Below are 21,260 nucleotides of genomic sequence, written 5' to 3' on the forward strand. Positions count from 1 at the left end.
TGTCTCAAATATGAACTTGATCTAACAGATAAATTGAATGGCAGGAGTTTTGTTCCAGCAATATGTGCATTATGATCAGTTGCAATGACAAATAACAGAAGGCTCCTGTTGTTTCTGAAGTGCTAAAAACAAAATATAGTACAGGTATACTGTATTTAAGTAATATTTTCTCAAATTTCACAATGTTTTCAAAAGCATATTTTATCATTTGCATTAACAAAATCTAAGAGATATTTGCTATTGAATAGTACACTGTAATTACATATACTGTAGATTTTAAACTTTAGCAATAAAAGCATGTTAATCTTTTGATGATTTCCATTACACATATAATCATTGCTATAACTTGCATATCCCCGACAAGAAATTTATAACAGCTTCGGCAGTTATACAGTACAAATACTTTTTTGTACTGTACAGGAAAGCACAAATTTGATGAAATAGAACTCATCGAAGTCAATATCTCTTGGAGAAAACGACTATTTGTTTAGTCTGAATACCTCTCAAGGTGGACAGGCATTTGTCTCATGTGGTATCTTGCATCTGTCCTTGCCATGGATGCTCCCTGACACCCGAGTTATCTTCACCAAATGTTAGTAAATAAATTTAAAATTCCATGTAAAACTTATTGTTGTGCAAATTTTTGTATCGAAGCTAATGACCAAATAAATATAAAAATGTATATAATACAATACAGGTACTGTACTGCTAAAATGGGTATTTGTTACGCATGCTTATACGTTAGGCATACATTTCAATACTTGAAATAGTTTTTGCCTGTTTTAGAATAAAATTTGAATTAAATGAACCCAGTATAGCTAAGATGAATGATCTGTGTGACAATTTTTCCCAACAAAATCACTAATTCACAAATAATATTTTAGTCTTTGTATATTCAGAATACAGAAATTAGTGCTAATCTAAGATGATTATTGTACAGTATTTATTTTCTAATGGTAGGCAATCTTGCAATATTTTATTTATTAATTAAATATATACTGTAGTTTGTCATTTTAAGTTACTGTACTATAGACTACCCATACCTATGTACCATATGCACACACCTACCCACAATATACCCATATATTCACTACCCTCTCACATCTCAGCTACACCAACCCTATGCCTAAAGCTCAAACACCCCCTACACCCACCATTCTCAGATTTTAATGTTCCGTATATATAGTTGGAAGGGGGCAATTTTATTTTTAAAAATACAGTACTATTTTTTTTAAGTAAGATATCTTTGATAAACCTTTGGGACCTTTGATAAGCTGTCAGTTTCCTGTCCCTGTTGAGGCCACAAGAGATGGTGGCCTTGAGGTAAATATATCTTCCATGTTCTGGAGAACGGAAATATCTTCCACAATCAGCTACAATCAAATCATATCTACAGTAGTTTGATGTATGATACTGTTTAACATTTATTGAAAGAAAAGTATATTTCTAGCATCTGGTTTAAACTATAACATATGACTTGTCCGTTTTAATAACAGTTGTTTATTGTTATTCATATATTTAGTCTTGATCAATGGTATAAATAAAATTGACACGTGTTTGAAGGGTCTGGTAACATAAAATTAACTTCAGAGCTAAGCTGGAAGCAGTGTACAGTAGGGTGTATAATTACTAAATTTAGCTAGATTTAACACTTTCTTGTCTACTACAGAAGATGTATACTGTATATGTTTAAAACTAATGAAAACAAGTAAGATAACTTAATTCTTGATAAATTATTGTGTAGTAAAAAACTTTTCTTGGTACAATCCAACTTTTCCCATTCTATCAAACTTTTTGAGCCCTCCTATCAAAAGAAGAAAGTTGTTACACCTTCATTAGTGCTTCAGAGAATATATGACAAGAGGTTAAGAAATATAAATGAGTGCTTGACACAATGTTGGTGTATACAAATAATCGACACAATCGACTTGAGAATGGTCCAGGATGGACCGAAACGTCGTCGTCCCTTCACCTTCCAGTGTGTGGTCTGGTCAACATACTTCAGCCACGTTATTGTGACTCCTCGTCTGCATAAGGAAGCGGTATTCTGCTGTTGTACAGGGTCATGGCTGGCTTCTCTACCTCTGCCTGTCGTTGCTCTCATCGCCATTCGTACAACGTTCCTTGCCCTCATGCGGCCGATTGTTCTCTTCGTATGTTGCCCCGGTTTACCGGGTACTGTACGAGTGTTAAAGCAACCCTCCATGGTGGTTTTCTATGGGGTATTACAGGAAAACTCCCCAGTGCAAGACTCGGAGCTGGTCAGTTGAGCAGTTGTAAATAGACCTTGGCAGTAAATGTACCGTTGCCGTGATATAGTGCAGATCTAAGTACACAGTTTTCGCAGCTTGTAAACAGAGCAACTGTAGATGCATTGTATCTGGTGGGTCATGCAATTACATTCATGTAGCTAGTGAATCGTGCAGGTGCGCTCATGATGCATAATCATCCTGAACGTACCTAATGCTAAGGGCAAAAACTGATGTACTATAAATGATAGCGGCTCGCGAAATGAACGGCATGTCCCGGTGTCTGTAAGTGGGTCCTCGGATAGACTAGGTTTGGGCGATAATACAGCAGTTTGGTGAGATTGGGAACACTCGGGAGAACTGGAGCCAGATTCATGAAAGGACTTACACAAGCACTTACGAACCTGTACATCTTTTCTCAATCTTTGGCGGCTTTGTTTCCAATTATTAAACAGTTAATGAGCTCCGAAGCACCAGGAGGCTATTTATAACAATAACAACAGTTGATTGGCAAGTTTTCATGCTTGTAAACTGTTTAATAAATGCAACCAAAGCCGTCAAAGATTGAGGAAAGATGTACATGTTCGTAAGTATTTGCGTAAGTGCTTTCGCGAATCTGGCCCCTGGCTACTCGGTTATATTAGGTTCGGACAATTAAATACATCAGTGTACGTGGACGCTGGCGATGACGGGGTGCTAGAGGTGTTGAGTTCGAATCTCCTCGAGAATTACGGTAGTTTCAGTCTGTTTTAACTGGTTTCCTTAGTAAAAATGTATCCCAATCAGGTGGTAGTGAAACCCCCCCAACTAATTCGCGAATGCCTTGTTAATGTGTTATATTCCTTATCGTTATCGGTCTGTGAAAGTGACTGTTAGATCTTGGGAATTAGACTGGTAAGCACCCCATTCCGCCCCCTTCTCTGACGAAATGGGGTGCTTAACAATTCTCTGGTCGGGCAGCCCCCGACCACTCCGGGGAAGGAAGCGACGGCAGTGCTGTTGCCGAGTTCGTTAAAATGAAATGTGTTCCTCATTGTATGCAATGTTGCAGAGGAAGCGTCTCATTCGTGTGTACTGCATCACCAGCCAGCTAGCTGACTACCAGGAAGACCCTCATTATAGTATCCCCCTACTTGTCTTTCACTGTGATGGGAACAGTGGCATTACCCCGCCACTGTCTGAACACGTGTGCATCGTGTCCCTGGATGGCTTGGGTGGCTTATGCTGGTTGGGGCTCTGTTGGGGGAGGGTTGGGGCTGTGTTGGGGGAGGGTAGGGGCTGTGTTGGGGGGAGGGTAGGGGCTGTGTTGGGGAAGGGTAGGGGTTGTGTTGGTGGAGGGGGGAAGTTGGGGGCGCGGTCAGGGTCAGACCTGGAGTGCGTGTCATAATATTGCCAGGGGTGGCCGAGCTCTGGCAGACATCATTCCTTGGCACCACACTCTCTGCACCACATTATAAGCCACAAGTATTTTTTGTTTTGGTTGGGGAGTAATACGAACTATGGTATCGTAGTACAGTGCGCTTCGTTCTTTGCTCATAATCTGCGATCCCGGGCAGGACAGAAATGGTTGGGCATATTTCCTTTCACTCAGTGCCACTGTTCATCGAGCAGTAACTAGGTACCAGGGAGCTAGGTAACTGTTGTGGTGTTGAATCCTGTGGAGGATCAGTAGTTCGATCTTGGGGGGGGGGGGGGGGGGGGAACCTCGATACAAGCCTAAAGTGTGTGTGTAATTACCTAAGTGTAGTTAAAGGACGAGAGCTACGCTCGTGGTGTCCCGTCTTTCTAGCACTGTCATATAACGCTTTGAAACTACTGACGGTGTCGGCATCCACCACCTCACTTGCTCCAACAGGCTTTCTGTCCCTGATAAAGCGAATTATAAATGGCGGCAAGTGAGCCTGGCTATAATTAACTAGTAGCGTCAGTAGTATTTTATGAAACCTGAGTTTTGGACTCGGTCACCCTGGGCTTCACGTCCCAGACTCTACTGGCTCCGCGCTCAAGTCTCAGTGGAGCTCGTTCTCCGGTCACTAGGCTAGCCTCATATATAGTTGACGAAGCCAAGATGAATTTGGTTGCTGTTCTTGTGTGTTTTTTTTTTACACTTTTATGGGGAGTAAAGAGGAAGGAGAGGCATAGGTGAAGGGAAGTGTAGAAGTGGGAAATACAGTGAGAGGTATGAAAGCAGGCGGGCGGGCTGTCCGCCTTGCTGACACGATGTGTGGGTGTTGGCAGCTAAGCTAAGCTGGCTCCCTCTTGTCAGGGAGCTGTGAGTGTGTGAGAGGTTCTTCACATGTGTTTCACCACATATGGATGTCTATAGATGAATACTGTGTAGCATTCATATATACACACTCCCTGATGCTTCCACACACGTTTGACACTTTACTGCTATTGTGTGTGAGCTTGTGTATGGGTGTATTGGTGGTGGGTATTCTTGCACCAACACGTTGCATGGCTTTTATCAATATATTCAGAGCTATCTTGCCTTACGTCAACTAAGGTTTATGATGCATTTCCGTAAGAAATATTGTGAATCGTATATTCAGTCTTTAACGCCTAAATCTGACGGAACCTTTTGTAACTGTGATGGACTTGGGACGGCCGAGGGGGATATTTTGTCCATTAGAATTCATCAGGGGCGAGGCAGTGCTAGAGCAGCAGCTGCTGCTGTTGCTCTCAGTAACTGACAAACTGGTTCAAGAGACCGTCAACCAAGAGACCGCGTCGCGGGTCAGTCATATCCATACTACGTTACGAAGTAGGTACGTCATGTTGGACCGATAGCTGTTGCTAATTGAAACTCCCAACATTTGCAGTATATTAAAACGAATGAAAACCAACACGTACTGCAACTTCACAGGTAATATTATATAGATTTTTAGAGCTTTTAAGTACAAATTTGGTAATATATTGCCTTGCTGGATGTGTATGGCGATATATATGGTTGTATTTGACGTTGTTATGGGATAATAACAATAAGCGCAGAATGACGAATAATATCATATATGATGTTGTGTGTTGTTGATGTTGCATGTAAGGTTGTGTGGCTGATGAAGTTGTTGATTGGGTGGTCGGCCACGAAGGCAAGACAAGACGAGTCAGCATTGTGATGGGAGCAAGATTCTCTGATCATGGAAAGACCTCTTCCCATCCCTGGCTGCACTGGAGCGAGCCTTCAAGTGGGAGATTCTCAGTCAGATCACCTTAAGTGTCTGCTGAGTCTTTGGAGATCACCATAAGAGTCACTCTGGTCTGTTAAGCTGTTGGACAAAGTACTCGACGAGCGTGTGAGGGGACGGAGGGGGGGGGGAGGAACGGAAGCCTGGTAGTAGTAGTATTTGTGATGTGGTTCCCTTCCTTCCCTCCGCCCTTCTCCGCCCCTTCACTCCCCTCATCTGCGACATGATACCCCTCCTCCCATGCTTGTTTCCCTCCACATTCTTGCCAGTGAGCGACGGAGAGGAGCGGTGTTGCTGCCAAATGTCACAACAACAACATCCTGGAGCCCGAGACCAACTCAGATTACTGTCAGACTCTGAATATACACACACGCTCTGCTTTACTATTTCTTGCTGAGGCCGCTCTTATTATTATATTACAGGTGTGTGTGTACTCACCCACCTGGTTGTGCTTGCGGTGGTTGAGCTTTGGTTCTTTGGTCTCGCCTCTCAATCGTCGATCTACTGGTGTACAGATTCCTGAGCTCGAGTTCTATCATATCTACATTTGAAACTGTGTATGGAGTCTCCCTTCACCACATCACTTCATAGTGCATTCCAGTTACTAACTACTCTGACACTGAACCAGTTATTTCTAATGTCTCTGCGGCTCATTTGCGTGCTCAGCTTCCACCTGTGTCCCTTTGTGCGTGTACCACCCATGTTAAATAATCCATCCTTGTTTACCCTGTTAATTCCCCTGAGAATTTTGTATGTGGTGATCATGTCTCCCCGAGCTCTTCTATCTTCCAGCGACGTGAGGTGCAGTTACGTAGCCTTTCCTCGTAACTCATGCCTCTTAATTCTGGAACTAGCCTAGTGGCATACCTCTGAACCTTTTCCAGCTTCGTCTTGAGCTTGACAAGGTACGGGCTCCATGCTGGGGCCACATACTCCAGGATTGGCCTTACTTGTGCTGGTGTGTGTGGTAAGCTTGTATCGTCTTGTTGTTAATGATGAAAAATTGGGTTAATCATTCAAAGGATTGTACGGAGTTCCATCAAATAAAAAAAAGATCTTACATAAGAATAAAGGTAATCATCGAGCCATACGAAGCAGCTCCTATTGACCCATACGAGGAAGCAGCCATTAATATCCACCGAAACGTATTACACTTATTGTGATCTAGTCATTGTAATGGCTATTGATGTTAATTTAGAGTTATTACAATGATAGTGTACAGTATATATTTGATGCTAATCATTGTATTCATTATGATTAATGTGTGAACATTATTTGTAGTGTATGAATATTTGTGTTTGTAAAGGAGACAAGGAAGGGGAAGTGACGGGCATGTGAAGGGGAGGCCAGAGAGGAATAGAGGGGATGGTGATATATAGAGGAAGGGGGGATAGATATAAAGAATATAAAGAGGATAATGAAAACATGAGAGGGGATGGTGGTTACAGAATAGAAAAGATTATAACGATAATTGAAGGGGAGATATAAAGAGACGAGAGAGTCATTTTTAAAGAGGGTAGGAAGGAGGAGAAAGTGGGGAGGGGGGATAGAAAGAAGAGGGGGCGGGATTGGGTGATAGAGGAAAAGGAAGGGAGGAAATAGACACCGGGGACATAAGCAGGAGAAGAGGAGAAGATGAGGAAGAGAGGAGGAGGGGGAGAGACCTGCAGTTATAAAAATGTATCTATAACAAAATTGAAGAGAGACTTGCTTGTGACAGGAAACCGGGGATACCGTCCTCACTCGCCCACACCCGATCGAACCACATCTAGTTACCGTATTTTTAAGGGCCACAAGTCACATGAGGAGCGTCGCCCACTTGAGTGCCGGAGCGGTGATGGGATGGACAACACACACCACCTTCCTGTCAACAGCCTGGTGTTGGTGTGGGTGGAAGAGACAGCGGTTGATGTGGGTGTAGGGGAGGTGCTGGGTGTGGGAGGCTGCTACCAGCCTGGTGCCAGTCAGCACCCACAACGAGACGTCTACTGTAGCCCGCTTTCACCCTATCCCCATGTCCAGTGCTACTAATGAATGCTGCACATGAATCTAGGGTGAGGACGAAGTGGGACGAAATACCCAGTGGTGAGAGGGGGCGACCAGATCAGTTGTGAACATCAGTGGTGACAAGTACAACGCTCTGGACCGTGACGTCACAGTTGGGAGAATCCCCAGTGTCGAGGTTGGCTTCTTGGCACTCCCTCACCACAGAAACTGTGTTAACGCATGGCATGTAAACTGTAGTACACGTTAGGTGCAGTGTGGTGTGAGGAGATGGGAGAGGAGTGTGGGGGTAGGTGATGAGCAGTGTGGTGTGTGGAGATGATGCAGGTTACCGTGAGACAACCACTTCATCACGGTCTCCTCCCGTCTCACGATGGTCGGGACGCACGCACACACACACACACACACAGGCCCTGCCTGCAGCCTGCTGGGTCGCCTCAGTGTGTTACTGGCTCGTGTGGAAGTCGGACGTACGCGCGCGCGCTCGCCTGTCAATCCATACTGCCTGTGGTAAATGACAGTAGCAATTAACGGTGATGTGGCTATCGTATGATGGATCACCAGGTTTGAGCGGTGACGGCAGCTAAGAGGGATGCGTGGTGTGGGGTATAAAGACAAGACAGTAAACTTAGTGATGACGCCCAGATGGCTGGGTTTTGTTGGGAGGGTTTTAGCGTGAGAGTACTGTACAAGATGTGTGTACGACCAGACACGTCCCTGATGTTATGGGGGAGCCTCGCACCTCTGCTGTCATCAGCGTCGCGACCCCGTCATCATCTACACCAGCGATCTTCTCCACTAATGCCACAACTTAAAGTGACTTTGTATAAGCTTATGTGAAGTGAATAGCGGCGGCGACGGTCTCTCCACAGGAGTGTAATGTAGCGTTTTAGTGCCTCGGGATTACAGTCACTTCTGAAAATAGGTTTACATACCTGATTATAGTTATCGGTGCATGTAACCCTTGAGGGTGATACTCCGGTGGAGAGTGAAGGTGGGATCTTGTCTCCCCCCACCCACCCCCCAGTGTTATCATGGGGGAAAGGGAGATCCTTCCCACGTGTTGTAATGGGGGAAGTAGGACAAGTGCCGCGGTGAAGTTATCCTCTGGGTGAACGGGAAAATTGCCGCTTATCGAGGAAGTTGTGGAACTGGAGAGGTTTCTCAGTGTCAGTCAAGCCACGAATATACTCCCGACCTTGTGATTGTCATGTCAGGTAATGTTAGTTTTTATACAAGGGTGATAAGTGTCCAACAATCAGAAGGTGGGAATGTTTGTCTAGCGATTGTCTTCTGACTTTACCTCAGGCATTAAGTGATAGTGAAGGGCGCTTTTGTGGGAGAATTAAGACTTGACTGGTGTACTAGCTATTACACAGATTACTATTAAGTACTGATTTGTTGAGCATATTCCAAAGATGATAAATCGTGCGAATATATATTGAAGATATTAATGACTTTACATCACAGACTCGTATCTAAACTCCTAAAAGGTATGAGTTTAAGGTGCAGGTAGTGACAGGACGTGTGTGTGATAGCTTGGTCAGGTTACTGGGCTGGGTGAGAACATCTCCCTCAACCCACTCCTGGTATATCATTAATAATATGATAATTCATTGTGTTGGGGGACAGGCAGCCAGAGTGTATTAATACACGTTAATCTTATATCGAGCCCCGCCCCCCTCTCCAGGGGCGAATTATTAAACCCTCCTCTCCCCCCCAGGATGCAACCCTACAAGAAGCTGACTAAACTCCTACTACTTATTGTATCTACTTATCTACTTATTGCTAGGTGAACGGGGTCCATTAGGTGATAGGAAGTGCTCCCGAACATTTATGTCCTGCTCGGGATTCGAACCGGGATTTCTTATTTTGTGAGTCGAGAAGGAACCCGACTGTACTACCGTGGGCCCCTTTTATAAGAAATTATGTCATCACTTCTTGTTCGAGTTGTAACACTGTTGTTGACCCTCCGTTGATTCTCTTAGATGTTGTAGGCCTAACATAATAGAAGTAGGATCCCCTGATTGTTTCAAGCGTAGGTTAGACATATATAGGAATGAGTTTGAGTGGATATAAACAGGAGCTGCCTCGTATGGGCCAATAGGCCGTCTGCAGTTACCTTCATTCCTATGTTCTTACGAGTTGGCATTGTTGAGTATGGTTGGTGTTGGCTGCAGGGTGATGTGGCTGTGTTGTTCGCCTCGTGTGTAGTGACTGCTCTCACCACCATGTATTGTTGTGGGCGATTATGTGGTATCAATTTGTGGGAGCGAGAGAGAGAGAGAGGGAGGCTACAAGGACAACAGTAATCATCCTCTAAGCGCGGACGTTACAAGGACAGGTATCTAGAGATGATTTCGGGGCTTTAGTGTCCCCGCGGCCCGGTCCTCAACCAGGCCTCCACCCCCAGGAAGCAGCCCGTGACAGCTGACTAACACCCAGGTACCTATTTAACTGCTAGGTAACAGGGGCATAGGGTGAAAGAAACTCTGCCCATTGTTTCTCGCCGGCGCTCGGGATCGAATTCGGGACCACAGGATCACAAGCCCAGTATGCTGTCTGCTCGGCCGACAGGCTCCCGGTCACAGGTAGCACCGGGGCACAACATGAGGAGCATAAATTGGGATGGACCTGGTTAAGCCTATACACAGCCCCGCTCCTGTGCCAGCTAAGTCCACTACGGGGTCACCATAGCCCGTGCTACTTGGAACTTTTTGTTCCGACTAGCTGAATCGAAGATATTGATTGATAAAGATTAAGTCACCCAAGAGGTGGCACGGGCATGAATAGCCCGTAAAACTGAATCGAAAACAACATCAGTAACTTGTACCTTTACGGGCTGTTCATGCCCGTGCCACCTCTTGGGTGACTTAATCTTCATCAGTCAACTTGTGTACACCTCATTTCTGTCTTTGAAAATGTTGACAAGATCAACAAAACGCATCTCTAGCATCAGGCAAGATAAAACTAAAAAAGGATCTTTAAATTTATGTTTCAACTTCTCAAGTAAAGAACTTAAGAAATCTAGAGAAAGATTCGTGCTGGAATTATTGATCCAACTTTTTCTGTCATTTAAAAACCTACGCGTCTACAAGAAAGACTACAATATATATATATATATATATATATATATATATATATATATATATATATATATATATATATATATATATATATATATATATATAATATATATATATATACAACTCCAAAAGAAGAATTAGTGTGTTGACATTTCCAAGAATTATTCAGTACAAGTTTTTTTTCAGTTTTTTATAAATGACACTTGATTTTGATTTCATCATATCTGTTTACCCAACAAAATTACACACGTGTATAGGAACTGACTACAAGAAGCAACAAGGTTCCTTTAGCTAGCAATTTAAGAAGTTTAAATGTTCTGAACACCTAATTTTCAATGAAATTCGTGTGTTGGAGCTGGCTGTGTGGGAGATGAGCTTCCACTGGAGTTAGAGGAGCCACGAGCCAGCGTCCCATGACCACATGTGCCTCCCAGCCTGTGAAGTTGAGGCTGACTAGATTCCCAACCTGTGCATGGAGTACCGGAGGGGGGCCAGTGAGAGTGGGGGCCAGCAGCCTACAGAGGGTACAGGTGGTTGTTGTTGTTATAGATTCAGCTACTCGGAACAAGTTCTAAGTATCACCGGCTATGGTGATTGATGAAGATTAAGCTACCCAAGAGGTGGCACGGGCATGAATAGCCCGTAAGTGGTGGCCCTTTCGAGCCATTACCAGTATCAAAAGATGATACTGGAGATCTGTGGAGGCGCAACTGCACCCTGCGTGACGGGGGATGTCTCCCGGACCAAATGGTGACCAAATGGGACGGGCTATGGTGAGCCCGTAGTGGACTTACCTGGCACAGGAGCGGTGCTCATCTGGGGGGGTACAGGTGGTGGCAAGTGGAGATATAACGGTGTGGTGGTTTTAAGCGTCGCTAAACTCTGGGCTGCCCACCTAACCTGCTAACAGGCAGCTTTAACTCTTGAACTTAAACTCCTACCTGTCTCGCCTCCTCCTCCCTCCCCCATCCCATCCCATTACTAACCTTGGTAGCTCTGCTATTTTTAGTTGGTTCAATTCTCTTGCCTGTTCTCTTTAATGTTTTTTTATAGCTCTTAAGATTTTAAGTTCTCTGTGTACTTACGTATTAATTGGGTTGCATTTTTGAGGTTTGTTCTTGGCTTCATTTCTCTTACTGTTCCCGATCTTACCTTGTATTTACCTTGTGCTGGTTCTAGGGGTGCAATGTCCTCGCGACCCGGTCTCAGACTGGGCCTCTTGGTCGGTAGTCTGGTCAACCAGGCTGTTGGTCGCAGCTGCGTGTAGTCCGGCGTATGAGTCACAGCTCGGTTGATCAGGTATCCTTTGGAAGTGTTGATCAAGTGCTCTTGTAAACACGGTGAGAAGTCTGCTAGTTATGCCTCTTATCTTTAGAGGTAGGACACACAAAACGTGCAATGTTGGATGCGTGCACGTACACACACACACACACACACACACACACACACAAAAAAAAGGCGTGGAGGAACTTCCGGAATAACAGAACACCAGAAAGCAGAGAGAGATACCAGAGAACCAGGAATGAGTACGTCAGGGTGAGAAGAGAAGCAGAGAAAAATTTTGAAAATGATATAGCAAACAAAGCCAAGACCGAACCAAAGCTACTCCACAGTCACATCAGAAGGAAAACAACAGTGAAAGAACAGGTATTGAAACTTAGAACAGGCGAGGACAGGTATACAGAGAATGACAGAGAGGTGTGTGAGGAACTCAACAAGAGGTTCCAGGAGGTCTTCACAATAGAACAGGGTGAGGTCACTGTGTTAGGAGAAAGGGAGGTAAACCAGGCGGCCTTGGAGGAGTTCGAAATTACGAGAGAGGAGGTCAAGAGACACCTGCTGGATCTGGATGTTAGAAAGGCTGTTGGTCCAGATGGGATCTCACCATGGGTACTGAAAGAGTGTGCAGAGGCACTTTGCCTGCCACTCTCCATAGTGTATAGTAAGTCACTAGAGACGGGAGACCTACCAGAAATATGGAAGACGGCGAATGTGGTCCCAATATACAAAAAGGGCGACAGACAAGAGGCACTGAACTACAGGCCAGTGTCCTTGACTTGTATACCATGCAAGGTGATGGAGAAGATCGTGAGAAAAAACCTGGTAACACATCTGGAGAGAAGGGACTTCGTGACAAATCGCCAACATGGGTTCAGGGAGGGTAAATCTTGCCTTACAGGCTTGATAGAATTCTACGATCAGGTGACACAGATTAAGCAAGAAAGAGAGGGCTGGGCGGACTGCATTTTCTTGGATTGTCGGAAAGCCTTTGACACAGTACCGCATAAGAGGCTGGTACATAAGCTGGAGAGACAGGCAGGTGTAGCTGGTAAGGTGCTCCAGTGGATAAGGGAGTATCTAAGCAATAGGAAGCAGAGAGTTACGGTGAGGGGTGAGACCTCCGATTGGCGTGAAGTCACCAGTGGAGTCCCACAGGGCTCTGTACTCGGTCCTATCTTGTTTCTGATATATGTAAATGATCTCCCGGAGGGTATCGATTCATTTCTCTCAATGTTTGCGGACGATGCTAAAATTATGAGAAGGATTAAAACAGAAGAGGACTGTTTGAGGCTTCAAGAAGACCTAGACAAGCTGAAGGAATGGTCGAACAAATGGTTGTTAGAGTTTAACCCAACCAAATGTAATGTAATGAAGATAGGTGTAGGGAGCAGGAGGCCAGATACAAGGTATCATCTGGGAGAGGAAATTCTTCAGGAGTCAGAGAAGGAAAAAGACTTGGGGGTTGATATCACGCCAGACCTGTCTCCTGCAGCACATATCAAGCGGATAACATCAGCGGCATATGCCAGGCTGGCCAACATACGAACGGCATTCAGAAACTTGTGTAAAGAATCATTCAGAACTTTGTATACCACATATGTCAGGCCAATCCTGGAGTATGCAGCCCCAGCATGGAGTCCATATCTAGTCAAGGATAAGACTAAACTGGAAAAGGTTCAAAGGTTTGCCACCAGACTAGTACCCGAGCTGAGAGGTATGAGCTACGAGGAGAGACTACGGGAATTAAACCTCACTTCGCTGGAAGACAGAAGAGTTAGGGGGGACATGATCACCACATTCAAGATTCTGAAGGGGATTGATAGGGTAGATAAAGACAGTCTATTTAACACAAGGGGCACACGTACTAGGGGACACAGGTGGAAACTGAGTGCCCAAATGAGCCACAGAGATATTAGAAAGAACTTTTTTAGTGTCAGAGTGGTTGACAAATGGAATGCATTAGGAAGTGATGTGGTGGAGGCTGACTCCATACACAGTTTCAAGTGTAGATATGACAGAGCCCGATAGGCTTAGGAATCTGTACACCTGTTGATTGACGGTTGAGAGGCGGGACCAAAGAGCCAGAGCTCAACCCCCGCAAACACAACTAGGTGAGTACAACTAGGTGAGTACACACACACACACACACACACACACACACACACACACACACACACACACACACACACACACACACACACACACACACACACACACACGTACACACACACACGTACACACACAGTGAGTGAGGAAGTGATGGAGTGACTCCACAACATCAAGTGTAAATAAAAGAGAGCTTGAAGTGGTTGGGTGTCTGTACACCCGTCGATTGAAGATTTGCCAGGCGGGATACAAGAGCTGAAGGCCAACCCTCGATATGCAAAACTAGTCTACTAAAAAAAACTTTGCACTGTCTTCCAGAAAAAAAAATGTTTTGGGGGGGCTCTGCAGTCTGTGCTATAAAATGTTGCAAAGGCGCTTGACTGGATAAATGTACTTGACACAGGAAACATCCACAGAGATAGGAACTGTCAGAGTGGAGGGATGAAATAAAAGTATGAGAACAAAAGCTGTGGTGGGTATGTGGGCCTGCGGGCCGCTCCAAGCAACAGCCTGGTGGACCAAACTCTCACAAGTCAAGCCTGACCTCGGGCCGGGCTTGGGGAATAGAAGAACTCTCAGAACCCCATCAACCAGGTATCAACCAGGTAAAAGAATACATGAAACTGCAGATGACCTATTGGCCCATACGAAGCACTCCTATTTATATCCACCCTAACTCATACATGTCTACCCTACACTTGAATGAACATAAGAACAAAGGTAACTGCAGAAGGCCTTTTGGCCCATACGAGGCAGCTCCTATCTATAACCACCCAATCCCACTCATATACTTGTCCAACCCGCGCTTGAAACAATCGAGGGACCCCACCTCCACCTATCTCCTCCATGGCTCCAGCTATCCCACGTCTAATATGTTACCCGGTAATGGCTTTCATAAATCAACAACCCTGTTTCCTAACCAGTGTTTTCACAGGTCCTTCTTGAATTTAAACTCGAGATTATTCTATATATTTACATCTGTAACATATCAAGTGTTTGCAGATGCAAATCTAATGGCAAGGATGCAACCCGTTCTCGCAAATTTAATAAGTCAATATTGACTTATTAAATATGTGCATAGGTGACATACTTAACATAATAGATACCCTTAAAAAGATTCATAGAAAACACCGACCTTACCTAACCTTGTTAGTATGTTAAGATAAGCATCTTATTGCTTCGTAATTACAATTATTACCTAACCTATAATAGGTATAGGTTAAGTAATAATTGTAATTACGAAGCAATAAGATGCTTATCTTAAGATACTAACAAGGTTAGGTAAGGTCGGTGTTTTCTATGAATCTTTCTAGGGGTATCTATTATGTTTAGTATATCACCTATGCACGTAGTTAATAAGTCAATATTGACTTTACGAATTTGCGAGAACGGGTTGAAGGATGAAGGGATGTTTCAGGCTACGACAGGACCTAAAGAGTCGCAGGATTAGGGCAAGACACGTGGATACAAGAGATCAACTCCACCAAGTGTAAAATAAGGAGAATAGAGTAAAGATAATATGAGGCCAAAAGGACATTGAGCATAATGTGCTAGCAATCATAGGCCTAACCTAATGTATGCTAAGATTGCTTATACTAGGCCAGTGAGAGGGTTTACACTATACTTTTCAATACTAGTATACTAGAACTAGTTCTTCTAGTTCCACGAGGGTTGGTATTAAGCGAGCCGATTCTAGTCAAGCATATATATTAGATTAGACACAATTATATATCAAGAAATCTATGATTAATGCTAGACTATCTTTACTTAATCTTAAACCTCCCTGACTCCCACTATGGCGAGGGGAAAAAATGCCATACGCCAAACATAATTAATATTTAATAACTTTGGAGCTTCTTGTGGGACAACTACCCCTGCCAGCCACGCTAGTTACATATATACGAACCTAGAGATATGTAGGGTGAGAGAGTGAGCATAACATACACCAGAGTATGTCTCACATGGATCTCACACAGAGATCACACTAACGTGATGCATCAAATGAACAAATCCACAAGGGCTGTGACGAGGATTCGAACCTGCGTCCGGGAGCAGCCCATCCCATAGTGTTTCTCACATGGATGTTATGCGCTGAACATACCTTAGGCATCAGAGTTGAGGGTCATCAAACTACGACACGTGTCACAGCTGCGTCCCATGCTCCTGTCGGAGAGCACGTGGCTGGCTGGCTGGCTGGTAAAGGAGTTTGACGGGTGAACGCCTCTCTGTCACCCATCACACACTCCTCAGTGAGCGGACGGCTAGGAAGGTGAGAGGAAGGGCGAGAAACTCCAGGCGGTCACCCACACCCACTCTTCAGTCGCTGTATGTGCTATCATTTCTGAGATGGGAATGCAACGTATCGTTATAGGTCATCCCAGCAGCATTGGGAGTTATCCTTACCAAGTTTAAAGAACATTAAAATGACAGTTTCTAACTAGGCACAGTATCCTAGAGTGGCGTTGGTTTGAGGTTGAACCCACGTTATCAACGTCAATTTAACGTTGAATCAACGTTAAATATACGTTAATTCGACTTTGAATCAACGGTAAATATACGTTAATTCGACGTTGAATCAACGGTAAATATACGTTAATTCGACGTTGAATCAACTGTAAATATACGTTAATTCGACGTTGAATCAACGGTAAATATACGTTAATTCGACGTTGAATCAACGGTAAATATACGTTAATTCGACGTTGAATCAACGGTAAATATACGTTAATTCGACGTTGAATCAACTGTAAATATACGTTAATTCAACGTTGAATCAACGGTAAATATACGTTAATTCGACGTTGAATCAACGGTAAATATACGTTAATTCGACGTTGAATCAACGTTGATTCGGCGTTGAAGTGGCCTTACGCCTGCATATCATACCCACTGGGAAGAGGCGTAGATTGAAGGGTGACGTAATAGGCGCACTACTGGAAGAAAACGTAATTTAAGGGACTATAAATTGGGTGTTGAAAGTGTCAATCAAGACTGCCAAGTTTGGCAGTAGAGTTGTGGAACACTGCCTAGTAGCGCACGTCACTCAAGCCAATATGCTACCATGGAAAGTTATCAAAATAGGTCGTCCAGATGCGAAAGTTGACCCCCAGTGGGCGCACTATCCTACACCAACGCCGAATTAATGTTGTAAATGCTGATTTAACGTCGAACCAATGCCACTCTTGGGGTAGTGGCATTCCCACACCGGAGGCCTGGTCGACGACCGGGTCCGCGGGGACGCTAAGCCCCGGAAGCACCTCAAGGTAGTGTGCCCACTGGGAAAATAATGCAGATAGGACACTATACAATCTTGACACAGGTGATCAGAGTGAGGGAGGGACGTCAGACACGCTACCGGAGGCGTGATTAAGGGTTGCCTTTAGTGGGTGTAGGGAGGACACGAGGCAAGGGTGAGGGAGAGGGTTGGAGGGGGCCAAGACGTATAGGCTCTCATAACGCAGTCACGAGACCTCACACACCACCCAGACATCCCTCTTGGATGAGACGACAGAGATGTACGACCCGCAGGTTGTGCCGGTGAGGGTAGCAGACACGGGGGAGCAGGGAGAGGACACCCTTGAGGGGGACAGGGGGTGGTGAATGTGTGGTGGGATGTAGACAAGGTGCCGGGCATAGAGGGGAGAGCGTGTCAGCGCTGCGAGGAAGATCACTGCCAAGCTCAATAATTCACTTGTAATAGCGACGGAAGGCACCCTTATGCGGAGGAGCGTTGTTTCCTCGCAAGATAGTGTTCCACTTCTCATTAATCCATTATAATGTCTTGCATTTATATGTTTTCTGTTCCTTAATCTCAATCTCTCTCTCTCTCTCTCTCTCTCTCTCTCTCTCTCTCTCTCTCTCTCTCTCTCTCTCTCTCTCTCTCTCTCTCTCTCTCTCTCTCTCTCTCTCTCTCTCTCTCTCTTTCTCTCTCTCTCTCTCTTTCCTGCCCCCCGGCACATGTAGGCACATATAAGTGTATGTAGAGTGGCTGCCTCACACACACTGGGCCATGCTGTGAAGGCTGCCAGTATGTAGTTAGGTTTGACTGTCGCTAATCGCCACTAACATCCTCCACAACCCGGCCGTTGGTAACGCACTCACCGCTGTAACGGTGTTTAGTGCCATACAGAGCACCGCTGTATCCACCAAGTAGGCCTACTTCTGGCCATCTCACCCAGATAAGCAAGAACGGAATAAGAGTATTTAAAACTGAAAGTTAAACAAGGGAAAATGTGCAGCAATTTTCACCCTTCAGGAATCATCTTGCATATTCATGGGGTGTTTTATATTTAAATAGCCGCAACACTTTTCTCTCACCCCCAAAGGCATGCCCCTCTCTCTCTCTCTCTCTCTCTCTCTCTCTCTCTCTCTCTCTCTCTCTGTCTCTCTCTCTCTCTCTCTCTCTCTCTCTCTCTCTCTCTCTCTCTCTCTCTCCAGCCCTTGTGATATTCGCATGCTTTCTTTCTGCACGAAATTGCAAAATAGACGCATTCGCGCTCTCATTTTTATCTTCATTGTCTGAAATTTTAAAGGGATGCGAGGGGTGATGTCCTCCAAACTTTGGCAGGTCGTTGGTTACTAGTGAGAGAGGCGCAGACAGGCTCGACACACACACACACACAGACCGACTAACTCTAAAGACAGTCTCACTCTACTAGGGGTCGTTCCTCTTCCCTGATATGTGAATTATTACCAGAGGGGAGAGATACTCCTCCATGTTTGCTGATGAGATACAAAATATGAGAAGGAACAAAGAGACACTAGTGAAAACTAATTAACTAAACGGAAGTAGAAATACACCGTCAGAGTAATGCACTAAAAATGAAATAATGGTGGTGGCAGATTCTACGCATGGCTCCGAATGTGCCAAATTGACTCGGGAAGTCTGTACGCCAGTCGATTGAGAATTGAGATGCGGAATCTTAGAGTCGGATTCCTGCAAGTAGAACTAGGCCAGTACACGCACGCACGCACGCACGCACACACACACACACACACACACACACACACACACACACACACACACACACACACACACACACACACACACACACACACACACACACACACTTCATGAGTATTTAAACACACTCCATGAGTGGCTACTAGACTTAATCCCAATAAATAACAGACAATGATCTTGGTAACGGAGAAAGGCAGGCCAAAAGTACATTATACCCTTAGAGGAAAGCAGCTCATAGGCCTAGAGGCGGTGGAACAGTACGCCGACCTTGTGCATCCCAGGAGGTGCACTTCAACTGGGTGCACTTAGTCTGCGCTTTATAGGAAAGTATAAAATATATAAACCTGCTTGGGGTATACATAATGGCATTTAGATGGCGATGCACTTTGTGAGACCTGCACTGAAGTGTGTGTCACCATCATTGTATCCACACCACGTAAGACAAACACAAAAAGACAGTGGAGAAAGTCCAAAGAATAGCACCAGGACAAAGGAGGATCCTGAGGAGACTTGATCATAACGTACACAGTACTTAAAAGAATACGGAAATGGTGGACAAGTATAGTGTTTTAGTATGTGTAATGCCACAACGAGAGGTTACAGGCGGAAATTGGAAACAGATGAATAATAAGTAGTGGAGGTCAAGTCCATTGACAGCTTCAGGAGTACATATGACCAAGCACAACAGGCTGGGGAATCACTGTTCCAAATATCAGACAACTTGAGTCCCAGGAGCTGGCGTTCATGCCCTGCTGAGACTGATAGGCAAGACCACACACACACACACACACACACACACACACACACACACACACACACACACACACACACACACACACACACACACACACACACACACACACACAGCGGTCCAAGGAAGGAGTGGGTGTGTTGTAGGGGGAAGGGTTGAGTGTAAGAAAAAGGTGTGTGGCAGTAGCAGAAGGGAAGAGGGGGAGGAGCCCACGCCCATGTGACGGAAATGAGGATATGGAGACGGTGTGGGGGTGTGGGCTGGGGGAAGGTGTGGGGGTGGGGGTGTTGACTGGGGGAAGGTGTGGGGGTGGGGGTGTTGACTGGGTGCATGGGCTGAGGGAAGGTGTAAGGGTGTTGTCTGGGGGTGGTAGAGGAAGACGTGTTTCACCCAGCTACTCTACATTATATGAAAGTGTTACATAGTTTGAGTGACAGTGAAAATTCCCATCATCGTGGTTTTTGTTTGTCTTTATTTTAAACTCTGCCGTGTAATGAGCCATTATCTTCACTGATGAGTCTTATTGTCTGTTGTTGGTTCCGGTGATCAATGTCTCCGCGGCCCGGTCTCTGATCAGGCTGTTGGATTATGATGGTTCTTTTGTTATTATTTTTGGAATATATAATGCATCCTATTTTATAATGACTTGCACATTGGCTTGTGTGTTATTGCTAACATCATCAGGATGGTTTGTGTAAAGTAGGAGCAGTAGGAGTCGAGAGTCCCGAGTCGCGACCCTGGAGCTGGCAATGTCTTAATGAGGTCCCTCCTTGTGGTAACTGATTGTCAGTCATGTACTTGACTGACAAACTCTGCGACTTGTCCCACCGTGTCAAGCGTTTCCTACTCCAACCTCTCGGACGGAGTAGTGACGGAGGGCCTTGGTATGGACAATATAAATAATATAATTCTTGCCACCATCTACTGCTGCCAACAGAACCAAAGTGTGTGTGTGAGTGTAAACCTGTGTTGATTGTCCTTTAATAAATGTTTTGAAGGTAGAAAGTAGAAGGTAGACTAGAAATAAGTTATTGAGTGTGTCGGCATAACCTTGAAGTTTCTCCACAATTGCACGGCAACTTAATTGGGGGATAATAGATAATAATAGATAATATATAATAGATAATAGATAATACTTAATTGGGGGATAATTTCAGTATTTTGCTGTTTTATGTTATCCGACACACGAACATAGTTGTAAACAATTTACAAATAAATTGCATCACTTGTTCCATTCTATATTTTTGATTCGATCAGTTTGAGATCATTCACCCATCTTATATTTTTTGTCATTGGTGGAGCATGAAGGGTAGTTAGTGTCATTATAGTGATTGTGTCATGGCGCTCTTGTCTGAGCTGTGATCTGTGGTTGTGGCTTGGGAGAGTCGCGGGGGGTAGCGCCAGCATGTGTTGAAACGTCACCAGAATTACACCGGGTGCGCTATTTGAAGCACTAGTAATGCCTGCTTCTTGCTGCCAAATCATCACCTCCCTACAGCTCTTACCTTGCCACTCCCATGTCCCTACAGTAGTTGATTTCGTACACACACTCGAGTGACGGTCTCTCCTGGCTTGGTGTATGTGTGTGTGTGTATGTGTGTGTGTGTCTGTGTGTGTGTGGGATAATTAAACAGC

General features: G+C 44.8%; 1 protein-coding gene across 7 annotated transcripts in view; it reads left to right on the forward strand.

The window, feature by feature from the left end:
• The window catches only part of trio (trio Rho guanine nucleotide exchange factor), a 766,603-nt gene that overhangs the window by 341,112 nt on the left and 404,231 nt on the right, over positions 1 to 21,260 (forward strand). The window contains exon 1 of one of the 7 annotated variants that reach the window (XM_069335895.1): positions 7,745 to 8,655. The exons of 5 other annotated variants lie outside the window; for them this stretch is intronic. In XM_069335895.1, the coding sequence (XP_069191996.1) occupies positions 8,649 to 8,655 (7 nt within the window). In that variant the 5' untranslated portion in view covers positions 7,745 to 8,648. Of the gene's footprint in view, positions 1 to 7,744; positions 8,656 to 21,260 lie in introns of those variants that run through there. One more of the 7 variants, XM_069335894.1, reaches the window with a different exon arrangement.

The sequence above is a fragment of the Procambarus clarkii genome, chromosome 34, assembly GCF_040958095.1.
Source record: "Procambarus clarkii isolate CNS0578487 chromosome 34, FALCON_Pclarkii_2.0, whole genome shotgun sequence".
Lineage (NCBI taxonomy): Eukaryota > Metazoa > Arthropoda > Malacostraca > Decapoda > Cambaridae > Procambarus > Procambarus clarkii.